Raw genomic sequence first — 24,831 nt, forward strand, 5'->3', positions numbered from 1 at the left:
AGGTTCAAAGCTCTTACAGGTGAAGGGGGCTAACCTGGCAGACACAAAGGAAAAATATCACCTGACAACCCTCTGAGGAGCACCTTCTCCCCTTAAAATAACTCACTCAAAACAGTGGAGCTGCAAAGGTAACCAGAGAAAATCCATTAACACCTTAGTGCCCATCAACACCAGGTGAGTTGTTCAGGCTACCTGCGACAGGAATATGTGAGTCAGCGTGGAGAGTTCTGAGTGGGCTGAAGAGTTGGATGTGGGGGATCCGGGCTGCCGGGAACTCCGAATCTTGGAATCGCCCTAACAACCTTATGAAGGTGGCCAGATGTGGGTCCTGAGGAAACTGATTCCACGGCAACGGCCCGCCAACCCAGCACACCCCACAGTAGAGAAGGGGCTTCTGATCCATGAGTAGAGCCCCTCAAATGATGTTCCCCTTTAGATGGTCACGGACATCAGCAGGGGTGGGTGCATCTGATCCTGTGGGGTCTTGGTGGTCGCAGACCACGCGTCCCTCTTCTCTCCCACCTGCATCTAATTCACAACGTCTCATCGCTTTGCGGGAGCCCAGGAACTGCCCTAAAACAGCAGAAATCCGGGTCGTCAATTCCAACGGACTCCTCTTCCGTTGGATACGGGGGCCGTGACAGGCCAAACAACCTCCGCGAGGGCCCCGCAGCCACTGCTCAGCGGACGCTCCATTCCTTTCCTTGGGGATGGAGCTCCAGGGACTGGACTGTACACCTCGCCTCCTGGGGCCTGAGGCGGGAACCCGGCTTGCGCAGCTCTGAGGCCTCGGCGGACCGCGAAAGGATGGCTCACCGCCCGGCCACGGCCAGCCCCGGCAGCAAGCTCAGCCCCTCCCGCTCCTGGGCCCAGGCGCGGCCTGAGGGGCGGGGCGGGGGGTGGGGGGACGGGGCCGGCCACGGAGGGCTCAGGGGCGGGGCCACGTGGCTCCTCCTTGCGGGCGGAGGCAGGCGGTGCCGCGGCGCCGGGACCCGACTCATCCGGTACTTGCGTGTGGTGGTGAGCGCAGCGCCGAGGATGGGGAGGTGCGGCCGCGGCTCCGAGCCGCTGCCGTCCCTGCTGCTGCTGCTACTGTTGCTGCTCGCGGTTCCCGGCGCTGGCGCAGCTCCGCGCTCGGCGCTCTACTCGCCTTCCGACCCGCTGACGCTGCTGCAGGCGGACACGGTGCGCGGCGCGGTGCTGGGCTCTCGCGGCGCTTGGGCCGTGGAGTTCTTCGCCTCCTGGTGCGGCCACTGCATCGCCTTCGCCCCGACGTGGAAGGCGCTGGCCGAAGACGTCAAAGGTGAGAAGCGGCGGCGGCCCGCTTCCCCGTGCCCCGCCGCCCCGACCCCTCCACCTGCCCCGCGGGCAGCCCCTTACTCCGGGAGCACGTCCCTCTTCCAGTCACCTCCGCCCACCTCTTCCTCTCCGCGCATCCCGCGACCCCCACCTTCATGTTTCTCATCTCCATTTTTGGCTCCCGCTCCCTTGCCTTTTCCTCTTGGCCCTCATCCCGAGCTTCTCTCCCCTCTCCGCGGCCTGGTCCCCCAGACCTGCCCTGCTTGCCCGGTTCGTCCCCCGGCAGGTTACTGCCTCCTCCCCAGAGAAGGGTCTCCTTTGTTCCTTCCTCCGCATGGTCCGCTGACACCTTACGGCTTCCTGGTCCAGCCTTGTGGCAGTCCTCTTCCTCTCGTCCAGGGACCCATGTCGCTTTCCTGCCAGGTTCCTTAGCTGCTGTGGGTCAGTGCTGGGGAGAAAAGGGAACGGGCATTCATTTTGCCCCCCCACCACCTTTCTCCACTCCCTCGACTGGTTGACCCAGATGGTACATACACTTCCTTTCTCATTTTTGTCTTTGATAGGGGTATCTCTGTTCTGGGCCTCTCCTGACCTGCAGCCTCCAGCTCCTTAGCTTCCGGGCCACATCCTCTGTCTTCCCCCGCTCAGACCCTAATGTTTTAACCCCATGCACCCAGAGGCCTTTGGTGCATGTCTGGTTCTTGCTCCGTGTTCCCAATCACTGGTTGGGGCATCAAAACTATATTTCCTGGATTCCAAGACATCAACTGTGAGACACACTGTTCATTTTGTGACAGCCCAAGGGGTAGAAGGATAGGAAAAAACCACTATATGTATAGAGACTTTAAGGGGAACTCTATTACAGAAATGCTAAAATTTTGAAAAACTTAAGACTTAGAGTCGAGGAAATATGGTAATAATAGTAATTAATATTTACGGAGCACCTATCATTTCAGGCACCTTACTAAGTACTGGGCATACATTATCTCATAGTTTCCTTTCCACAATTTAAAGATTCCTGTGGTGTCACACATCCACCTAACCCAGGTAGTGGGCATTTGGCGGGCAGGAGTGGTGTAGTGATAGTGATTTATTCTTGACTTGCTGCCTCTGAATGGAGCTACTTCCTGATTCTGGTGCTAGGTCGCTAGCACGGGCTCCTGCCCTGAAATGGTCACTGAATGAGAACTGTGGGCATCTTTGGAAGTAGGCCTCTTTCTAGAGAAAGCGGAACTGGAACCATTGTTCCCCTTCTCTGCTGTCGGTATTTCTTGATAAACTCCACTCTTTGTGGTAGAATAGTGCCTTTGTAGATGTTAGTTTTCACACTCACCCTCCTTCTTTCCTGAGCAGCTTGCAGATTGGTTTCTGAAGTGGCTAGATGGAACCATGCGTACATCTTTTAGCCATATGGTCCTGGAAAATTATTTTTAAAAGAAACTTATAAGCTGTTTTGACCTCCAGTTTACACTTGCCCACATACCTCACTGGTCCCATTAGCTGAACCAGCCTTTCTGAGCAGTGCTTCACACCATTTCAACACATTTGGTCAGGGGGGGAGTGATGTCAACACATCTGGTCAGGGGAGGAGGAAGAAAGAACACGGATCATGGAACTGGAACACCTAAGAGAAGGTAAATCTCAGGGGACATTGTGGGCATGAACATCATAAAAATTCCCTGATCACTTTCCACTTTGAGGCTACAAGAGGTGTTCAATGGCTGCAGATGGACTTAGTCTTGAATTTCTTCCTTCTTGAGAGTGCTGGAGGGAAAGATTAGCTTCCAGCTGACTCACATGTTTAGCCTCTTGCAATGCAGAGTTTTAGTTTTCCTGTGAGTTGCATATCTAGATACTGACCCAGTCTGCTCCTGGATGAGGGTTAACATTTCCAAACGGTATTCCCCAGTGCATGGAGCCTTTCTTTAAAATAAGAAAGCGAAATCAGAATTTAACCTCTGAAAAGGAAATGGAAGGATCAAAGTCTGTGGGGATGATCCAGGGTAAATGGGAGGTGAGAGATTTCAGTGGAAGCTGGACGTCTCCTGTGAGCCATTGGTGTGTCAGCCCTTGAGCCAGATGGTGTTGGGAGGGCACTGGCAGAATCTGCTGTCAGCCTGCAATGAAGAATGTCCTTCACTCTAACCCAAAGGGGTATTCCCTGGTGAGGCCCTGCTGAGTAGCTCGGATTGGTCTCGCTTCATCTCTGTCCTGAGGTTTCTTGAGAAAGATTGGTTGTGGACCCGCAGAGGGCTGCTCTCATCCCACCCTGGACTGTGTGAGTATGGCCCATGCTCTCTGCTGAGGACACCTGTATCTTGAGGCAGGAACAGAGACAGAGTGAAGGTCATGGGGAGAGAGAAGAATTTTGCAGCCATACTTGGCTGGCTTCAGGCATTTAATCTGACTGAATAGGGTTCATTTCTTCAGTGACTAGGGCAGTAGATTCTCTAGGGCAGCTGCTGCCCTGGGGCAGAGCATGTGTTTCTGAGAACCTAGTTCACCCCCTTTCTATTACAGAGCAGCTCCCACCATATGTTTGGGAAATTGGTAGTATCCAATTTAGGCCTTCATTGCTATTCACTGGCTAATCAATCAGCAAATATTTGTTGAGTGATAAGCATTGTTTGCATTGCAGTTGGGGAAATGAACTACTCACAGAAGGAAAATTGGCAATTGTTTCAAAGCTGTGTTTGAAAAAGGCCAAAGGAGTGGTTCAGCCATTTCTTGTAGGAACCCGGGGGAGGAAAGTCACAGAGGGCTAATCTAATCACCAAAGGCCTTCATGCCAGTAGTTATTTATTACACGCTTGCCTTATGCCAGCAGTTTGCTAAGGGCCTTCACAGGCCATTATTATGACAATCCTTACCCCGGAAAATATCTGAGCTATGGATATTGTCTTCCTCTTTTTTTTAAAACAGATAAGTAACTTGCCAGGTTTACACAGATGCTGGAGGAGGCCGTTGACTCCAGCTCTTTTTGGCTCTCTGGAGCCTGGGCAGGTAGAGAGGTGGGTGGAGAAGGAAGGATACTCCAGGTGGAAAAACAGTGTGTGCCGAGCTATGAAGGTGAGGTTCATAAGGCGTGTGTTTGAGTGACAGTGAGCAGTGTTGGTTTTGCCCCCCTTCTCTTCCAGGGCACAGGCCACATCTGCTATGTGTACCTGTGATTCCCAGCACCAGAGCCTGGTACAGAGTAGGAGCCCACTGCACATTCATGGTCGCCAGTGGCCTAAGCCTCACAGGATTCCAAATGACAGTGTGAGTGTAGAACCTTCTGCTGGTGCCGTGGATCATCTTGACTCAGACTGGGGGTGTCAGCCAGGTGTGAGGGGTAGGGAAGGCATTTTGTCCATCCAGTGATGTCACTGCCCAGAAACTGTCAGCAAGGAGGAAGGAAGGCATGAGTTGGTGACCGCATAGTACTGACTAGCTGGATAGGGCATAAACCAACTCTGTGTCAGGAGAACTCCTGAAGACTTCGGTGTAGAGTCCAGAGCTGAGGGTTGGTAGCTTCTGGTCACTAGACCACCAGGTCTCGCTGGCTCTTTGTGGTTTGGGTACATCTGTGCCTCTGCCTTCATGGAAGCCCAGACCCACTTAACACTCGGAGGCTGCATGTTTCTTGTTAAGAGTTGTTTGCCATCCAGCACCTGAACGGTTGTCAGAGCTGGAAGGGGCATTAGAGATCATTCATCCTGGCCCTCGCTGATCCAGGAGGAAGCAGAGGTCCAGAGAGACACGTGGAGCTCACGGTGCTGCAGCCAGTTAAACTCCAAGCAAGGTTTCCTACTCCACCCAGTGCCTTCCTGAACTTGTGAGTGGGGCAGGGGACGCTGCCCTTGACTCCAGACCAAGCCCCTGGTAGGGGCTCAGCAGAATCCCCACAACACCCTCACCACAGGGCATCCTTTCACCCATCACTCCAAAATTTACAGCTGTCTAGCGTCTCTTGCCTTGCCACCCTTCCCCTCTCCATTAGTCCATTTATTCTGTTGTTGGTACAAAAATTACTCTGTTCAGAGCAATAATTGTACCAGGAAAAGGTTTTCTCCCCACTGGTAGAGCTGAACTGATACTAGTGATCATTTTGGTGTTGGGCATTTAAGTCACCTGACACTTCAGAAAATCTCTATCACTCAACTCTGCATTGCTTTGACAGTAAAGCTTAAATGCAGCTTTGCTTTAACAATGGAGCACTCAGATAAGGACCTTCTCTATTCCAACTCCTGTTACTTGTCAAAAGACAAAATTACACCACATTCAAAAATCTTAACTGGCTTTTATTGTGATTCTAGAATCAGGCAACACCACATTCTCTCTTACAAAATGAGTATTCCGATGAGCTAAGCAGAGGAGTTTGGCTTTATAGACAGAAAAAGGCTGAAGAAAGCAGAAACAGATCAAAAATCAGATGGGTTCTTTCGGTCCCTTTTAAAGGTTAAAGCAGAGGAGATTTCCTTATGTTGGCTGAAACTGGCTTGTTTGGAGATTTGACTGTTATCTCACTCTCTCCTGATTTCTTGGAAGGTCAGATCAACAGCTTAGTTTTGGCTTGGTGGCGTGGGACTTCAGCTTGAGGGACTCCATCGTGGTTTGGTCTCTTGGGCCTTGTGCAGGAGCTCAGTCCCAACCGATGGCCTCCTAGAAATATTTAACAATTCTCCCCTTTTGGTCAGGTTCTCACCTAGGTGAGAGTGTTACTAAAACAGGGCATCAGCACTCCTCTCAGTAATCATCATTTTGGGTTTTCAGTCTTAACACATCATTTATAGGTTAAGGTATCCTCATTATCACGTGTTACTTGGAGTTTTGGTCATTCACACTGGAGAGAGACCATTTAGCATTCAGCAGATGGCTGCATAAAGACGTTTAAGACTTTTTGAGAGGATACAGTGTAACAGGGAAACTATAATGACTCTCCCCAGGATAATACTGAGAGTTTACAATATGCTGCTTAGCCATGGACCCATGAACCAAACCAGCTAAAATCGAAGAGATGAAAGAGTGAGCCAGATGAGGAATTTACCCTTTTTAACCAAGTACTATTTGTTCATTTTTTGCGACTGAGTCTTAATACCCTATGTATCTATCCATGTGCAACAAAAAGTGTCAGCAATTGCACCGATTCCCTGTTCAGCTGGTAGGTAGCATTTCTATTATCTAGCATCCCATGACTGGGTTAAATTAAAGCAGGGAGTAAGAACACATGGGTCTAAAAGTCTGACTCTATAAAAGGGACCACTAGTACAGTTTGAACAATAGTTGTGTTAGGGATGTTGCGGAAGTTACCCCCTGGGTGGACTAAAGGATCCCTTTGGTCATGTAAAGATCTGGGTTGAGCGTGACAAATCCAGTATTTCATGAAGTTACCCCCAGAAGCCACTGATTGTGAAATTCTGACTACAGCATTATCCTGCCAGACGAAAAAAGGTAGACATAATTAAGGATAAAGTGGAAGGCTTATTCCAGTGAATCTCTTGTTCAGATGTTTTGGGAAAGCATGAAATTGTCAACTTCTTGTCCTGGTTTGCAGTTTGATTGTCTCTGGTTATGGCATTGGGCATTTTGGTGAACTCTTTGTGTGGCTTACACATCAGGCATGAGACTTGTCCCTTGAAGTTGTTCAGCTTCTGCTTATAGGGCTTTAGGCACAGTACAGTTCTTTTTTTTTTTTTTTTTTTTATTATACTTTAAGTTCTAGGGTACATGTGCATAACATGCAGGTTTGTTACATATGTATACTTGTGCCATGTTGGTGTGCTGCACCCCTCAACTCGTCAGCACCCATCAAGTCATCATTTACACAGTACAGTTCTTGTTCTTAGTTGGAGAACTGTAGCTAGTTTTGGAAGAAACTGGAAGAATTCAGGATCCAATCCATCTTATAGGTAGATGGTAAAAACTTGAAAATGATCAACAAGGCTACAATCTAATAACAGGTGTACTATAGTTTTTCTTCAGGAACATATTTTTTCTCTCTGTAGTCACCCCCATTTCTACCAAAGATAATCAGGATAAACGAGAGGCAGAGGTCACAGTGAGCCGAGATCGCACCACTGCACTCCAGCCTGGATGACAGAGCAAGACTCCATCCACAATAAAATAGAATAGAATAGAATAGTCAGGGTAAGACTAATTTGCTCGCAGAATATGTTTAGTCTCATCAAACTTGGCCTGATTATTTACATAAGTGTGGCAAGAATAGTGATTTTTTTTTTTTTTTTTTTTTTTTTTTTTTTGAGACGGAGTCTCGCCCTGTCGCCCAGGCTGGAGTGCAGTGGCACGATCTCAGCTCACTGCAAGCTCCGCCTCCCGGGTTTACGCCATTCTCCTGCCTCAGCCTCCCGAGTAGCTGGAACTACAGGCGCCTGCCACCTCGCCCGGCTAGTTTTTTTGTATTTTTTTAGTAGAGACAGGGTTTCATCGTGTTAGCCAGGATGGTCTTGATCTCCTGACTTCGTGATCCGCCCGTCTCGGCCTCCCAAAGTGCTGGGATTACAGGCTTGAGCCACCGCGCCCGGCCAAGGATAGTGATTGATCACATAGGCTCTTCTTAAGTTTGCTTTGCTGGAACTTATCGATAGGAAATCTCAGATTGGACTTTTAACAACCTCTCAAGGCTAGGAAGCCAAACCAAGCCCAACTTTAGATTTCACCTGCAGTACCTGTAGATTCATCGTACGTATATTCTCAAGTATGGCATCACACTCAAAACCTCGGTAACATCACCAGTGTTTTCTATTGTATCCTGTTATAAAGAGAGCAGATGCTTATTGAACTTAGGCAAATAACAGTATTGCCATAAAAATAAGAATATTCACAAATAGTTTCTGAATTCCAGAGAGGTCTTACAGGGAGAAAATGTTTCCGTTTTTGTTCACAAGAGTATACTTACCAACTTGCCGGAAACTATAGATAGCTTAAAAGAAAATAAGTTTTCTTAAATAAGGACAACAAAACGTTAGAAAGAACCAACAACATTTCAAATTTAAAAACCATAACAACCCATAATTCTTCATTGGTTCATTTAGTCTCATGTAATTAATTCTTGTTCTGCTTGATCTTGGTTATCAGTTTTGCAGACCCATCAGTTTTTTCATTAGAGTTCTGGAAATTCTTTGCCAGTCCAATCATATTATCTTGAAGTTATCAGAAATGGTACTTATCAGAGACTTTTCCATGGATCTCCTTGAAGATGAAGCACTTTAGGATTATAGTTGCTTAGAAAAAAGCTTTTAGAAAAACAGAATAAAGCAATTAACTGTAGACAATAAGACTTAAAATGTTTGTGGTAAAGATCTGATGAGAGTTCATAATGACACAATTGACAAGGAAATTTGGTTATTGCTGTGCATACAACATTTTAACCTAATAACCGAAATTAAGGCTGATAATACATCATATTTCTAGGAATATCATAATTTTGGGGATACACATTAGTAACAATTATATATATATATACATTAGTAAATATAACTCAAAGAAAATTAAACATCATTTCTTGTTTGACAATGCTTCCCATGTAATTAATACATCAAATGAGCCTAACTAGTGTAATATCTCTCCTTTGCAGAATCTTTGAGATGTTCCAGGGCCCTCTGGAATGTTCCAAAGTTACTTCAAGTTCAGAAAGCCTTAATTTAGAATTTGATTTTGGGAAGTTTGTACAAAATGTCAAAGGTTTAAAATTAAAACACTTAAATCAGGCTGGGCATGGTGGCTCATGATGGTAATCCCAACACTTTGGGAGGCCGAGGCAGGAGGATACCTTGAGCCTATGGGTTCGAGACCAGTCTGGGCAAAATAGGGAGACCCCATTTCTATAGAAAATTTTTTTAAAATTAGCCAGATGTGGTGGTGTGCACCTGTGGTCCCAGCTGCTTAAGCAGCTGAGATGGAGAATTACTTGAGCCCAGGGGGTGGAGGACAAGTGAGCCACGATCGCACCACTGCACTCCAGCCTGGATGACATAGTGAGACTTTATCTCAAAACAAAAACAAAAAAGCAAAACAAAAAAAATCACTTGATCAAACTGGATCACAGGTCACTGTTAAGTCACAGTCATTCATCTAACCAGAATGATAATTAAAAGACTTCAAAAGGAAAATACAGAATGTTACACTGTTGCAGAAAAAAATCTTAGCTCTTTTATAGAGAGGACTCCATTTTCTTAGGTAATCAAAGACCTAATAAAGACAACATGAAGCACAGGGAATCATCTTGATAAAACAAAGGATCCTTCTTTCTTAGGATAATTACCTACAAGGTACAGAAAAACCCTTCACTATTTCCTTTTAAGAACAGATCACTACTTCAAGAAAACCTTGTTTTAACAGAGAGGACCAAATTCTGATTTTTCATCAGTGTACTTTTGATATTAAGGCTCATTAAAAAAACACACAAAAACTATAAGTTAGCCCATTTGACCACACTTGAAGTTCTTTTCTCTTCACAACTTCCTTGTATTCGTTAGTTGGTCCTGTACTCTTCCTCTTTCTCATTGTGAAATAACCAGTCACTCTAGAACAAAATGACTCTTTTCCCCTTAATCAAGATACATCCTTATATTTTATGACTTCCTTTGTAAACCATGCCATACTTCCCTTGCATACAGAATTATGTCCCTTATTATTTCTAGTTTTAGTTGCTTATATTAATTAGTTTTTACTCCTTAGTAATAATCTTAATTTCTAGTGAAAACTAGCAAGCATTGTGAACTGTCTTCCATTAAAATTCACCATTTCATAATTTCTAAAAACATGTTTCCTCAGCTTTTCGTGCTTATTACAGACCCAATTGTATTCTCTATGCCATACAAAAACAAGATGCCAAAGCATATATACTTTAAACTTATGTTCAGCAATTAATGTTTCAGTATTTTAATTTACTTGGAAATGTTATTTTATGAATATCTATGACTTAATTTAATGTAAAATAACTGTAAGAGGAGGCTGGATATGTGGACAGCGGCCAAATGAAGAACCGCCTTCTGGTTGTAGGTTTTCTTCTAAAGAGAGTTAGAGCCCCCAGAGACTGTTGAATAGAGATTGACATACTCAGATCCACAGAAAGAAAAGATCATTTGATGGCTAGAGAGGCCAGTGAGGGGTGGAGCACATTAGAACCTCACCAGGAGAGAAATAATATGTTGATGTTTCTCTAGAGGCCCTGCCATGAGAACCTGTACTAGCTTATGGGACACAGAGGGTAGGTTGGAGGTAAGGTCAGTAAAAAACCAGATCATGGGTTCATGCCAACCTAGGACAAGCATGAGGAGATGGAGGTTTGAGTGGGGGAAGAGATTTCAGAGGGAGAGTGGACAGGATGTGGAGGCAGGTTGGGATCAGCAATCCATGGTAGGGGCAGAGGGATTGCATCCTGGGCCTGGCATGCAGCAGGCCCTGACCATACCTGCCATATCAGGTAGGGTCAGAGGTCCTGCTAAAACTGTGACCATCAGGAATGTTTTTCAGATATTAGTGTTCTGTACGTAATGGGTGCTAGGTGGGCTGCCTGTGTAAATTCCATTCCCTGCCGCTGGGGCATGAGCTTCAAATGGGAGTTGCGTTTGCCACCAGGCAGGCCTCCTTCTCCTCTCATCTGCCCCAGAGATGCAGGTGGGTCCAGCTGCCATGGAGGTCATCCTGAGCCGTCCAGGCAAGCACTCCCAGTCTGGCCCCTTCTTGCTCCCTTCTATTCTGGCTCCCATGCCTCCCAAAAACCCTCCTCTCCAGGCAGCATAGTCTTTGCCCATCCTCTCCTCCTCCACCTTGCTCAGGAAGTTCCCTGCCCACTGGACCGACGGTCTAGGTTCAGCTCTGTTTCCACATTTCCTGTTGAGCCCATGCCTTGGTCTGCAGGGCCGGCCTCTCCTGGCTGGGTCCAAACTTGAGAGTTCTGTGCTGCATGATTTGGCCCCTGTCACTGCCCTCTCACGGCTTGTATGACTTCCTCTGTGTACACCTTGGCTTCCAGCTGGAGCAGCCTCCATGTGGGTGGAACTTTGGTGGATGCTCACGGGGCACCTGACGGGGAATCTGAGCTCAGGAGAGCTGCCTGGTATATGAGCTTGTTTCTTCTTAGATCCTGGGCTGTGGCCCAGAATGGTGCCATTATTCTCTCTGCCAGTGTTTCAGCGGCCAGCAGCCTTGTGACCTGGGGCCTGATGCAGGGGCAAGGTTAATTTGCCAGACTCTGGCCTCAAGGCTTCTTTCCCCGCAGTTCCTGGATTCCAGATGCTCTCATTTCTGGCTGGGGACCCAGTTCCTGATACCCTTTACCCCAGTCACTCAAGCTCTGCCCACTACCAGTACCTCTGGCCCCAGGAACCTTCCCCAAGGGTCCCCTGAGGAATTCCAAATCCCCTAAGGCATGTTCTCCACCCTTCTGGAACTGATCCCATTTAGGGCCCCAGGGACAGAGGCAATACCAGGGCTTTTCCCAGGGAGTGGGAGGCTGGGTGGGGGGCGGCGAGGAGCAGGACAGACTCCTTCAACGTCTCTCATCCCCTATCCCTGGCCTCACATAGTAGTAATGGGGAAACAGATACCATTGTGAGGCAGTGTTACTTATGCTAATCATCCAAAACACAGGTTCCCTTTTGTGAGATGCTAGTGTAATGCAGACCAGCCGGAATATCTCAGAGGTCCTTTCCCAAGGAAGGTGTGACCTTTGTCATAAGAGCTTTGGGATCAGGTGCTGTGGGGTTGGCAGGGGTGAGGCATTGCACTGGGGCAGATGGGTAGGCAGAGGGGGTGCCAGCCCCTCTTATTTACCCTTGGGTTTTTTGTCTTTTCAGCCTGGAGGCCGGCCCTGAATCTCGCTGCCCTGGACTGTGCTGAGGAGACCAACAGCGCAGTCTGCAGAGACTTCAACATCCCTGGCTTCCCGACTGTGAGGGTGTGTGACTGACAGGAGGGGAAGGCAGGCTGGGCCTGCTTTGTTTCCCTTTATAAGGGAAAGGGGCCATGTAGGATGTGTCTGGATGGGCAGATTTCAGCTGCTCTGATTTGAGCTGGGAGGTGATCATCACTTGGGCTGGTGAGAGCTCCCAGCTCCCAAGGTCCTCTTCGATTGCTCTCCCTCCTGACCTCCAAGCCTTAGAGGTCTGATCTAACTCTATAAAACCAGGATTCAGGCTCTGACCCATCTGTGGGCAGGGTCAGACTCTAGGAGCCTAGTGGTCCCCCACAAAGGGACCCCAGACACTCTGGCAAGCCTCAGCCTCCTCAGGCAAATGCCTTGAACCACAAGTAGCTGAGAAGGGACCTGTCAGGATAGCTTCACCCCACTGTCAGAATGTCAGTGCCTCAGGCAGCAGGGATGCCCGGCACGGGAATTATCACACCCAAGGCATGAGGGCTCTGTCACCCCAGCTCTGGTGGAAAGTGGCACGAGATCTCTGATGATGCCTTACCTGCCAGCCTGCCCACCGCAGGGCATCAACAGCTTAATTAATGTCTGAACAGCTTCCAAGGCTCTCAAATAGGAGGCCTTGGATAGTTCAGGGCAGCAAGGCTGCTGCAATTATGGTGAGGGCCCTCCCCTGGGCTCAGGCCTGGCTCCAATCCAATTAGTTTTCTTCCAGATTAGAGAAGCCAAATTCAAATCTCTGTCTCTGTATCACCAGCTATAAATAATATGTACCTTTCCACCAGAATGGCATCTAGAAAAGCAGTTTCCTCTGTAGCCATTAAGAATAATTAGGAAATGCCTTTGAAAGCTGAAATGCCAAGCATTGTCCCTGGAACAAGATACCTCTGAGCTGGGGGTGGGGGCGGCCAAGTTTCAAACAGAACTGTGAGCCAGAACACAGCTTAATTACCCCAGCAGCATCCATCCGGGAAGTAAGGCCGTGGTTCCACCAGCAACGTCCAACTCTTAACTCCATGTGACCTTTCTGTTCCTCAAGCCCAGTGCAACGCCCCCTGGACTCTATCAGGGTTTCCACACCGAATAGAAGTCCCTTGCTAAACTGTTACCACATAGGGTCAGGGCCCCCCAGGCCCCAGGTTTAGCTGAGACCAGGTTAATCTCCAGACAGTGTGGTGAACCAACAGCTACTGCCACGCCATTGAAAAGTGGCAGCAGAGAGACTGCATGTCAATCATCCCTTTGAAATAAAAGGCCTTCCTGGCAGGGACGTGGTGCTATCCTTGGCCCTAAGGTGTGTCATTGAAAATATTGAAACAAGGCACTCTGTTCCTTTGGCTGAACCAGGTGAGCAGCCCTGAGTGGGAAGCTGTGGGCAAATTAGTGTGGCAGCAGGAACTGTCATTCACAGGCTGATATTTTTCTCCCAGTGAGCATGGGGCACAGGGGTACAGCCACTGCCCAGCCCCCAGGGGAGGGGTTGACACTGGTACAGCAGCCAGGGCAGGATGACCGATTGGAGTTCTGTAGGGCCTGATACCTGGGCTTTCTGACTCTGCCTGGGAGAGGCTGGGCACAGCAGGGATGAAGGAGGTGGCCCAGGCCCAGCAGGTCAGAGGCTTCTCAGTGCCACCCCATGTCACGCAGCGCACGCAGCCTGGATGCCTCAGGTGAGAGTCACCATCTCCTAAACTGCCTGGCTGGCTGTGGGAGGGACTCTGGGAGGGCCCTCGCTGGGCTCCTCAGCCCTCCCTGTCTCCAGACGGGCAGCACCTGGCAGGGCCAGTCTGGTAGTCATCTGTCCACAGACCAGCACGGTGGCCTCCCCTGGCACAGCCTTTCCTGCCTCTCCTGAGGAACCTGCGGCTCAGTTTTGGCCGGGGGAGACCCAGTGCCCAGTCCATAGGCCAAGTGGCTTGAGCTGGCAGGTCCCTGCTCTGAGGTCCTATGCAGCAGCTCTCAAATAGTTTCTTACTGTGACCAGCCGTAAGCAGTACACATTTTTACATTGTGATCCCAAAGTTGGTATGTATCTATTATCACTAAAACACAAGTTTCAGATTAATTCTTACTAAGTGCAGTTAAACGGTGATATTTTCTGTTCTATTTTTTTAATACAGCTGTGATTAAATACATTGATTTGACAGCTCATCACAAGGTTGTTTCTAGTGTTTGGAAAACACTACTCAAACAGATTCCAATCTCCAGAGATTCGGGGCCATGAAGAGCCTAGGTGCCCTTGGGCATTGTGGCCAGATCCTTAGGTAGCAGAGCTGACCTGGGGACCGCTGGTGGGCAGAGACATAGCCCTGTTGCCCTGCCTGCTGCCCCCGGGGGCTGGAGCCTGTCCTTGCACTCTGCCCATGAAGAGCTGAAAGGCGAGGGCCCGTGTGAAGCAGGGGGAGGAGAGAGTGCTTTTGGTATGATGGGAACAGGCCCACACACAAGAGTCTGGCCTCCTCCAGTGGCATGTGTGACTGTCCTTCTGCCTCCGGCCCCTTGTCACCATGAACAAACAGTGAGCTTCTACCAGCCCAGCCTGTTTAGTGAACACCTGGGCCTGAAGGGCAGGCCGGCTGTGTCAGGTCCCCATCAGGCTGGAGCCAGAGAGTCCAACTGGAAGGAAACAAAGGTGTGGGAGAGGGAGGGGCTGGTTGGCTGCAGGTTCTGACTGGAGCTTGGTGACCTAGAGGCTGGAACTTCCGGGTCAAGGGGCTTCTCCGTGGGCCTCAGGAGTGCGCTTCAGTGGGAATAGAATGGGACTGTTTATGGCCGAAGGCCTGGCCGGAACAAGGGGTACACAGCACAGCAGCATAGGGGTGGGGAAGGGCGGGTCTTCCCTCTTCAAGGCTCTGAGGAGATCAGCGATGTTTCAGATCCTGGCCTCACTGCTTACTGTATGTGGCTTGGAAAGTCACTTATCAGCGGCCCAGCCGTGGACCCCAGTTTCCTTGTCTGTAAACATGGGATGATAACATCTGCCTAAGAGGACCGTTGCCAAGTGTGAAGTGAGGTCTTCCATATGAAAGTGCCACCACACCACGCTGGTGTGATTTGGACTTCAGTAAAAGTTAGTTTGCTTCCTTCCTGTTGTCCCATCTCCCTCCTGGGCCACCCATGGGGCTGCTGGTAGCTGCTGTGTGGCCGCTGCTGGACTGTGTGGCAGTCCATCTGTCTTGTCAGCAGCCACTGCGGACATGCTTGCTGGGTGCCCAGCACCGCACTCACCACTGCAGGCGAGGCCAGGAGCGTGAGATCCCCAGAGCCCATGGCCAGTGAGAGGCAGCCAGCAACAGGTACCCAGGGAATGCCACAGGAGTTTGCTGGGCTCACGGAGCTCTTTCACTCGTCAGAAAGGAGTTCGTGTAGGAGGCGACTTCAACTTGGTATTGAAGGACAGATGGGGTTTGGCTGGGAGAGAGGAGGAGTGTGGGTGGGCCTCACAGGCAAGAAGGTGAGAGCCAAGGCCCTGTGTGGGCGGGATGAGGTGGCGTGTTGAGGAGACTTGTCCAGCCGGGCAGAGGCTCATGTTGAGGGATGAGGCAGAGCTGGGGGAGGAGGGAGCCCAGAAATGGCAGGTCCTTGAATGCAGGTTTGGGAGCGGGGACGCCCTGTGAGGGTAGAGAATCTGGGCTGTTACCTTTTGTGGCTTTTGCTAGAAGGTGAGATGTCAGGGAGGAAGGCAGGACTCCAGGATGTCTCCTGTCTCTCTCTGGAAAAAGGAGGTGGGCCCCTTTCTCAGCAGTCAGCTGCTGTTTTTGGGGTCTTCTCCAAGGATCATCCACAGTGTTGGAAGTGGTTAAGGTGGATCCTCATGGGCTTACCATAAATATCTGGAGGCTAGACCATTTTCCTTAAAACATGTTATAAAAGCTGGAATTGAATGCCATCGGTGTCACCCCTGGGAAGTGTGCTTTCTCTTGAGCTCTTTTGACCCCAAGAAAGCAGTCACTCCATAGTTTCGTGAAGACCAGCCGGGTGTTGCCTGGTTTTCTGCCATTAGGGAGTGGCTGGAGGTCTTCCAGAAGCTCCTGTGTAAAGTGATGAAAGAAAAGGGGTGGGTGATGACTGCTGCTGAGAAAAGAAACACACTCCCGAAGTCTTAATTGTCTGCTTCCAGGGAGCCGTGGTGGTTTCCCTTGGGCAGGGCACACACCACCATGGTTGACTTAATAAGGATACATTTTAGTCAGAGGACAAAAATGTGCCCTGACTTGATTTCCACTTGAGCTTCCAGGGTGATCAAAGGGCAGAGATTCTCTGTTCAGCTGAACAGATGTCTGTTGAGAGATGCCAGACACTGTGGAGCTTGCAGAGATAAATAAAATGTCATCCTGCCTCCTGGTCAAAGGTGGGTGCATGGGTGGGGTAGTGGATTCAGGTTGAAGTTCATTGCAGCTGGAGTGGTGGGAATGGAGGGCAGTGTGAGGTTAGTTTGGGTTTGGAGTCTGGACGGCCTTGAATGCGGTGAGTTTGCACATTATTCATTGACAGTGGGGAGTCATGGAAGGGACTGGAGGAGGAGCAAAATGTTCAGACCAGAACTGTGCGTTAGAAAACTAACCTTAGTAGCAGTGAGGAAGATGGCTGGAGAATGAAAAGATTGAGCATACTAAAACTTCTGAGAGCACTAAAGGTGGAGACTGATGTGGTGACCCAAAAATACATCATCATCTGTCAGGCCTGGTCTAGACAAGGCAGGTGGAGGAGAGGACTGTTGAAGAGGTAACACGGAGGTCAAATCCACAGAACTTGTCAGCTAACTGGATGACAGGTTTTTGAAGAGGGGGATGGTGTGGGTGGCAGGGAGGAGGACCGGTCGCTGGGTGAGGTAAACACAGGTGGCAAAGTAGGTTGGGAGAGGGGTGACTCAGTCTTGGGGATGGTGGGGAAGGGGATGCATCCTGACACCTGGGTGGAGGCCGCCAGGAAGAACCAGGAGTCTGGGACAGGGGAGCACTGAGATGCAGAGGGTTTAGCTGGCAAATCATTTGGACAAACAAAGTCACTGGCTTTGGCAAGGGAGAAATGATAGGTTTGTTCATTGATCCCTTTATCCACTCATTCATTTAGAAACAAGATTGAGCAACTTCTTTGTGACACTGCTTTCAACAGCTTTTTAAACAGAAGAGTGCCAGGACCTGACGTGTGGCTGTAGGAGAGACCGGGGTAGGAGATGGGGGTGGGCAGTGGGCACAGGAGAGCAGTCGAAAGTGAAGCTAGGACCAGGGCAAGGGTGGCCAAGTAGGGCTGGTCAGTGTCAAGCCAACCAGGGAAGGGTGGCAACATGAAGGCAGTGAGGGAGAGCAACCACAAAATGTGGCACGAAAGGTGACTAATGCTCGCCATGGGAGGACAAAGCAGGCAGTAGTAACACTGTACCGCAGAGAGGCCAGGAGGGCGGAGGGAGATCCCTGGAGTGGCTGAAGAGAAGGTCACTACAGAGCTTCCTTAGAACGGCTTCAGCTGAGGGTCATGGGGATGGCAAGGGCGCAGTCCAAGGAGCAAGGGCAGACACTGTTCCAGGAACGTTGGCAGCATGGGGACACGGGAAGGAAATGCGGTTGCTGGAGAAGGAAGGAGGGCCTCTCTTCATCCCCATCCTCCTTCCCTTCTCGTCCTTTCCTTTTTTAAGGTTTAGACTAGAAGGATTCGAATCTATTTGTAGGCCTAGGGGGGTCTGTGGTAGAAAAGAGGAATGATGTGAGATGGCTAGGAAGAAGTTCCTGAAGAGTGTGAGGCGTGGGAGCCAGAGCTCGGAGGAGACGTTGGCCTGGGAGGTGGGTGCGAAGCTTCCGAGGACAGAGGGAATAGCTGAGGTGCAGCACGGCCTTCCCTTCAGTCTGCATCCTGGGGAGAGGCTCTTGGGGTCCCTGCACCCCCCTGGGCCACTCTGGCTGACCGAGCTTCCTGGTCAGACTCCAAGCTGCATGTGGTTGCTGGGATCTTGAGAGGTTGCCTTTTTAAAATTTTTTTATTTTTTGAGACAGAGTCTCTCTGTGTCACCCAGGCTGGAGTGCAGTGGCGTGATCTCGGCTCACTGTAACCTCCACCTCCCGGGTTCAAGCAATTCTCCTGCCTCAGCCTCCTGAGTAGCTGGGATACAAGTGCATGTCACCACATTTGGCTAATTTTTGTATTTTTAGTAGAGACAGGGTTTTACCATGTTGGCCAGGCTGGTCTCAAACTCCTGACCTCAAGTGATCCACCCACCTCAGCCTCCCAAAGTGCTGGGATTACAGGTGTGAGCCCCCACACCCAGCCTGGAGAGGCTGCCTTTTGGTGGAAGTAATGCAAGCCCCTTTTAATGTGGGCACCTGCTCAGATGTGGGTGACCTGATGGTTGATGACAAAAAATGACCATACTACTTTTCAGAGGTGAAAATAACAGCTATAGCTGTGGGAAAGCCACCCAGTTCAAGGCTTCATGATGTCAGTGTTGTTCTCATGTGTGTAAAAACCAGTCAAAGTGTAACCTGTCTGTAAATAAACAACAGCACCATCACTATGAACAACTGCAGCACAACATCTCCCTTGGGTTTCTTTTTTATTTTATTTATTTTGGGTTTCTTTTTTATTTTATTTATTTTTAATTTTTTTTTTTTTTTGAGATGGAGTCTCGCTCTGTCGCCCAGGCTGGAGTGCAGTGGCCGGATCTCAGCTCACTACAAGCTCCACCTCCCCGGTTTATGCCATTCTCCTGCCTCAGCCTCCCGAGTAGCTGGGACTACAGGCGCCCGCCACCTCGCCCAGCTAGTTGTTTTTTTTTTTTTTTTTTTTTTTTTTTTTTTTTTTTTTTTTGAGACGGAGTCTCGCTCTGTCGCCTAAGCTGGAGTGAAGTGGCCAGATCTCAGCTCACTGCAAGCTCCGCCTCCCGGGTTCACGCCATTCTCCTGCCTCAGCCTCCCGAGTAGCTGGGACTACAGGCGCCCGCCACCTCGCCCGGCTAGTTTTTTGTATTTTTTAGTAGAGACGGGGTTTCACCGTGTTAGCCAGGATGGTCTCGATCTCCTGACCTCGTGATCCGCCCGCCTCGGCCTCCCAAAGTGCTGGGATTACAGGCTTGAGCCACCGCGCCCGGCCTTTTTTTTGTATTTTTTAGTAGAGACAGGGTTTCACTGTGTTAGCCAGGATGGTCTCGATCTCCTGACCTCATGATCCGCCCATCTCGGCCTCTCAAAGTGCTGGGATTACAGGCTTGGGCCACCGTGCCTGGCTTATTTTTAATTTTTAACTTTTTATAGAGATGGGGCCTCACTGTGTTGCCTAGGGTGGTCTTGAACTCCAGGGTTCAAGTGATCCTCCCTCCTAGGTCTCCCAAAGTGCTGGGATTACAGGTGTGAGCCACTGCACCTGACCTGGTTTATTATTTGTCGGCAAACCAAACCTCAAATAGATGTATCTTCAATTTTGTTTATGAAAAAGTATCAGTGCATAAATACTGGAACTTACATTATCAATATGATCTCATAATCAAGGAAATTTATGCTCATTTTCTTAAGTATTAGAATAACAAATTGTATTAGGCAAATAAAATTAAATAACTGTAAAGAACACTATTTAAATATGTGTGGTATGTATAAGTGGATGGTTTTCATCCATGATAAAAGTTTGTATTAATGTTTTGAAAAGAGAGAGTAAAGCAGTGAGCAGGAGTAAGTGCCCAGGGGAGGTCACAGGGAGCAGAAGGTTGCAGATGGAGAGAGACAGGTGGCTTCTGTGCAGCCTTTGTTCCTCATGTGGGAGAGGGTAGCAGGTGGCTTCCAGATTTTCTGCCTACAAATGGCTGTAACAAACAAGTCCTAGCTGATCATGGTTCCTAGTGTTTAAAAGGTATGAAGGAGGGAAGGGGATGCTGGTGGTGGGTGATGATGATGCAGTTAACATTTACCGGTTCCTTGTGGTATGCACCAGGTACTGTGCTAAGCACTTTAGGTGTGTGGTCATGGAATCCTCACAAGTCTTCAAGGTAGATGACGTCATCCTCATTTCAAAGATGAGAACACGAAGGTTCGGAGCAGTTGATGCATTGCCTAAGGTCACACAGCAAGAGCAAAGCAGAACCAGTCCTTGAACCAGGTCTGCCAGAGCCCAGGGCCTGTTCTCAGCCACCAGCTTGGGATAAGGCCAAACAGCTCTATCCCAAGGAGGGAGAAGGAAACCAGTGTTTGGCTGTTGGAGGCAGAAGCCCAAGGTAGTGAAAAGTGTCCCTGAGGCTAGGATCCCACAGGAAGAAGCCTCTTCCCAGCCTGCAGGCTCTCCCCTAGGCAGTTCAGTGGCCGGCTTCCAGGACAACTCAACTGTGTTCCTTCCTGAATTGGAAGAGCGCAGGCAAAAGCCTTGGCAGCTGTGTTGCCGCCTGGGCAGAAGCCCCGAATGCCAGGAGTCAGGCTCTGTTCTCTCTGTCCTCGTGCCCCGAGGAGATGATAGACTAGGCTTGGGGTGTCATGTACGTGGGAAAAGAGGACAAAGTGATTAGTTAAATCAGCTAGTCTGTAGCAAGGCATGTTTTCCAGCGACTCGGTCTTTCCCTTCAAGAGGACCTGTTCTGGAGATCCCTTCCTTGATTGTGTCTGCTGTGCCGGGCTGGGACTTCTCAGTGGACAGACACACCAGCCTCTAAGCCCCTTTTCCCAAGTAAGGAGCAAGGGCACGTTGACATAGAAGCAAGCTGACTTTTCCCAAGGGATGTAGGAAGTGCCTGCACTTCATATTTTCAGATGGGTCTGCAAAGGAAAACAGCAATGGTACTTCATCACTCATCCATACGATGAGTATTTGTCAATAATTACATGCTAGGTACTGTGCTGCCTCAGCCTCCTAAGTAGCTGGGATACAGGTGCATGTCACCACGTTTGGCCAGAAATGGCCCTCGTGGAGGAAAGTGTATGAGCTGCTGCCCACAGGATTCCTGGATGCTTCTGAGGGGTGGATGGGAGGGTAACGGGAGGGAGCCAGTGTCCAGCTCCTAGAGCAACCTCCCCCCAACTCACCATTTTACAGATGAAGAAACAGGCTCGGCCGGGCACAGTGGCTCACGCCTGTAATCCCAACACTTTGGGAGGCTGAGGCGGGTGGATCACTTGAGGTCAGGAGTTCAAGATCAGCCTTGCCAGTATGGTGAAACCCCATCTCTACTAAAAATACAAAAAAAAAAAAAAAAAAAAATAGGCATGGTGGCGGGCACCTGTGGTCCCAGCTACTCGGGAAGCTGAGGCAGGTGAATCCCTTGAATCCGGGAGGCGGAGGTTGCAGTCAGCCAAGATCATGCCACTGCACTCCAGCCTGAGTGACAGAGTGAGACTCTGTCACCAAAAAAAAAAAAAAGAAAGAAAAAAAGAAACAGTCTCAACAACATGAAGTGATTTGCCGCATTGAGTAAGTAGGCAGATTTTCAGAGCAGGCCTAAGTGGCTGCACTCTTGGCCACTATCTATCACTGATGCCCACCCGTGTGTTTGCTTCCAGTTCTTCAAGGCCTTTTCCAAGAACGGCTCGGGAGCAGTATTTCCAGGTGGGTGCCCGACTCTGGTTGTCCTGTTAGCATCTTCCTCCCCCAACCTCCCTCTTCACCTGGATTTCTATTGGGGTGGAGAAAGCCCTGGCAGTCAGCAGGGTCGAGGGTGAGGTGCTCCCCACAGGAAGTCTAACTTGTGTCTTCCTAAAACTGTCCTCTCAGTCAGCCTTAGGGAAAGGCAGGTTGAAGAAGCCCTTCAGGTTGGACGTATCCAGGGCCCTAGGGTCAGGGCATGGGCACCCTATTCCCAGAAGAGCTCTCCTCTCACAATGGGGTTGGTACCCAGAGAGCAGACCAGAGCCCTTGGGGAATGTCCTGATGGCTCCCAGTTCTGAGAGATTCTTTCCTGTCTGAGGGGTGGGTGTCCTTGCACTGCTTGGGGCCACAGGGGGACCCCTCAAGCACAGGGAAGGACTGATGTCTCGTCTGTCTCTGTCAGAGCTGGCTGTGCCCTCAGCCCTTTGTTTCTGAGAGTGAAGGTGGCAAGTGTGCTGTGGAAGCAGCTCTGCTCTCCTGACACCCTGCTCACGCCTGTGTTCATTTACAGTGGCTGGTGCTGATGTGCAGACGCTGCGGGAGAGGCTCATTGACGCCCTGGAGTCCCATCATGACACGTGGCCCCCAGCCTGTCCGCCACTGGAGCCTGCCAAGTACTTTGGGCTGGGGCAGGTTTAGTGCATCGTGGGCCAGGATCCCAGGCCTGGGAGTGAGAGGGCAGTGGGAACAGCAGGGCGGGGACCCTAGTTTATTCTCCTTGCTGCCTTTGCCTGTGGGGCTCCCACCCCAGTCTGCTGGAGCTACTCCAGAACCAAGTGGCAGCTGATGGCTGGTGGTGGGCTTCTTATCGCGCAGGTCCTACTGAAGAGCCCTGTTTTCCTGGGGCTGACTGATGGGTGCAAGGATCCATCCCACCAGGTGGGAAGGAAAAGATGGGTGGGGTTTCTCCAGGTTGTACCTGCTGCTGTTTCTTGCCTCCTGCCCTCAAAATGTTTGGCGGACACAGCAGGTTTTCACATGCTCTATTCCCGGAAAGGCCACTGAGAGTCAGAATGGCATGAGGAGGAGAAAGGAGATCAAATATTTCAAGGGAAATGGAGGGGAGGTGGAGAGAAGGTGGTTATGCCTGGAGCATGGGGGTGGCCCCTGACTCTCTGTACGGCAGAGCGTCAGGTGCAGTGGCTGGTGCTCTATCTGTCGACTAGGCAAGCTTCCCAGCTTGCCTCTTTTCCAGGAAAATGAAGACAGTAAGGTCCATGGGGTCTTGCCCATACTCTCCCAAAGAAGGAGGCAGCTAGATTAAAAACACTAGGCCCCCCACTTCTGGATCAGAACTCAAGATAGGATAATGCCCACCTCAGAGGACCCTTGCCAAGAAGGAACAAATCCATGCCCAGTCTTGAACACAGTGGAGGCCCCAGGTGCTAAGAAGGCCTCACGAGGCCGCTGTTGGTGCACAGAGGCTCTCTTAAAATTTTGTGTGCAGATGCTCTCAGAGACATGGCCCTGCTGAGAGATTGTGTTTCTAAGTGTCAGTTGGGGTTGAATCCAACTCACAATGACTCCTTTGTCATTGTTCCCAATTTTCCATCCTCCAGAGGGCCTCCAGAGGACCCTGGATGCAGCATAGTATTTATGTGGTTTGGGGTTCTGCAGCCAGACCCTGTCTCTCCAGAAAACACCCATGTCAGCCTGTGTCCTGGCCCTTGCTTCTTCCATTTCTCAATGACTGTGTCTCCATCTCCCTCCTTCCACACACACGTACATCCCTCATGGCACATTTTCAATGGGGTATCTCAAAAGCAACAGATCGAGCAAACCTGCCAAGGTCTCTCAAAGTGATCCTTTTTTTTTTTTGAAGACAGAATCTCGCTCTGTTGGCCAGGCCAGGAGTGCAGTGGCACGATCTCAGCTTGCTGCAACCTCCACCTCCTGGGTTCAAGCGATTCTGCTGCCGCAGCCTCCCGAGTAGCTGGGACTACAGGCGCCTGCCACCAAGCCTGGCTAATTTTTAGTAGAGATGGGGTTTCACCATGTTGCCCAGGGTGGTCTCAAACTCCTGAGCTCAGGCAATCCTCCTGCCTCGGCCTCCCAAAGTACTAGGATTACAGGCGTGAGCCACCGCACCCAGCCCAAAGCTATCCTTTTGAAGAACTTTAGGAAGGAGGCAGAGATGTGTGATGAAAAGTGAACTGCCCCTTTCAGAAGTCTAAGGGTGGGAGTGGGAAAAGGGGTACTGGCCTGCATGTAGGTCGTGCTTTTCTGCCAGCTTAGGGAAGCCGTCTGAAAGGCTGGCTACCTGATGCCGCCCTAAAGGCTCAGTGCCTCCTTCCCTCTACCCCAGTGGGGTGCACTCAGGTGATCACCTGTCTGTCATATCCATTTGGACTGTCACGGGCTGGGCTTCAGCATCAGTGCCATGTTTTCGTTTGTTTTGTTTTGGAAACTGGGCCTCAGTTTCCTCATCTTAAAGTAAGGAGATTGGGTTAGATATATAGATGGCTCCTAAGGTCTCCTGAACCCAAAGCTTTCTGATTCTTTCATTCCTGTTTAATGCCTGCTTTAGGAACGAAAGAGCACATCTCCCACTTGGTCGTGACTTGTCACAGTTTAGACTTACAGCTGTTGGGTTCTAATACCCCCAGCTCTCAGGGGACCAATAAAAACCACATCCAGTCAGCCTGGGCCTGCCCCAGCACATGGAGACAACTGGTCTCAAAGCAGCCCTTCCCAGTCCCCCTCCCCGCACGGCCTCCTACCCACTCCTGACTTTTTTTTTTTTTTTTTGAGACAGAGTTTTGCTCTTGCAGCCCAGGTTGGAGTGCAATGGCACGATCTCAGTTCACTGCAACCTCCACCCCCAGGGTTCAAGTGATTCTCCTGCCTCAGCCTCCCAAGTAGCTGGGATTACAGGTGCCTGCCACCACACCCAGCTAATTTTTGTATTTTTAGTAGAGACGGGCTTTCACCATGTTGGCCAGACTGGTCTCGAACTCTAGACCTCAGGTGATCCGCCCGCCTCAGCCTCCCAAAGTGTTGGGATTATGGGTGTGAGCCCCTGCACCCGGCCCACTCCTGACTCTTAAAAGAGACAGGAAGCAAAAGCAAAACCAAGCACCCAAGGTAGGTCAGATGAAGAGCCA

The 24,831-nt window shown here is 49.9% G+C and overlaps 1 protein-coding gene across 3 annotated transcripts in view; it reads left to right on the forward strand.

The window, feature by feature from the left end:
- Positions 1–941: 941 nt before the first annotated feature.
- QSOX1 (quiescin sulfhydryl oxidase 1) overlaps positions 942–24,831 on the forward strand; it is a 43,973-nt gene continuing 20,083 nt past the window's right edge. For all 3 annotated transcript variants that reach the window (XM_010375647.2, XM_030935103.1, XM_010375646.2), the window contains exons 1-4: positions 942–1,303; positions 12,102–12,202; positions 21,643–21,688; positions 22,239–22,341. In XM_010375647.2, coding sequence (XP_010373949.2) covers positions 1,039–1,303; positions 12,102–12,202; positions 21,643–21,688; positions 22,239–22,341 — 515 coding nt within the window. In that variant the 5' untranslated portion in view covers positions 942–1,038. The remainder of the gene's footprint in view (positions 1,304–12,101; positions 12,203–21,642; positions 21,689–22,238; positions 22,342–24,831) is intronic.

This window comes from Rhinopithecus roxellana, chromosome 8 (assembly GCF_007565055.1).
Source record: "Rhinopithecus roxellana isolate Shanxi Qingling chromosome 8, ASM756505v1, whole genome shotgun sequence".
NCBI lineage: Eukaryota > Metazoa > Chordata > Mammalia > Primates > Cercopithecidae > Rhinopithecus > Rhinopithecus roxellana.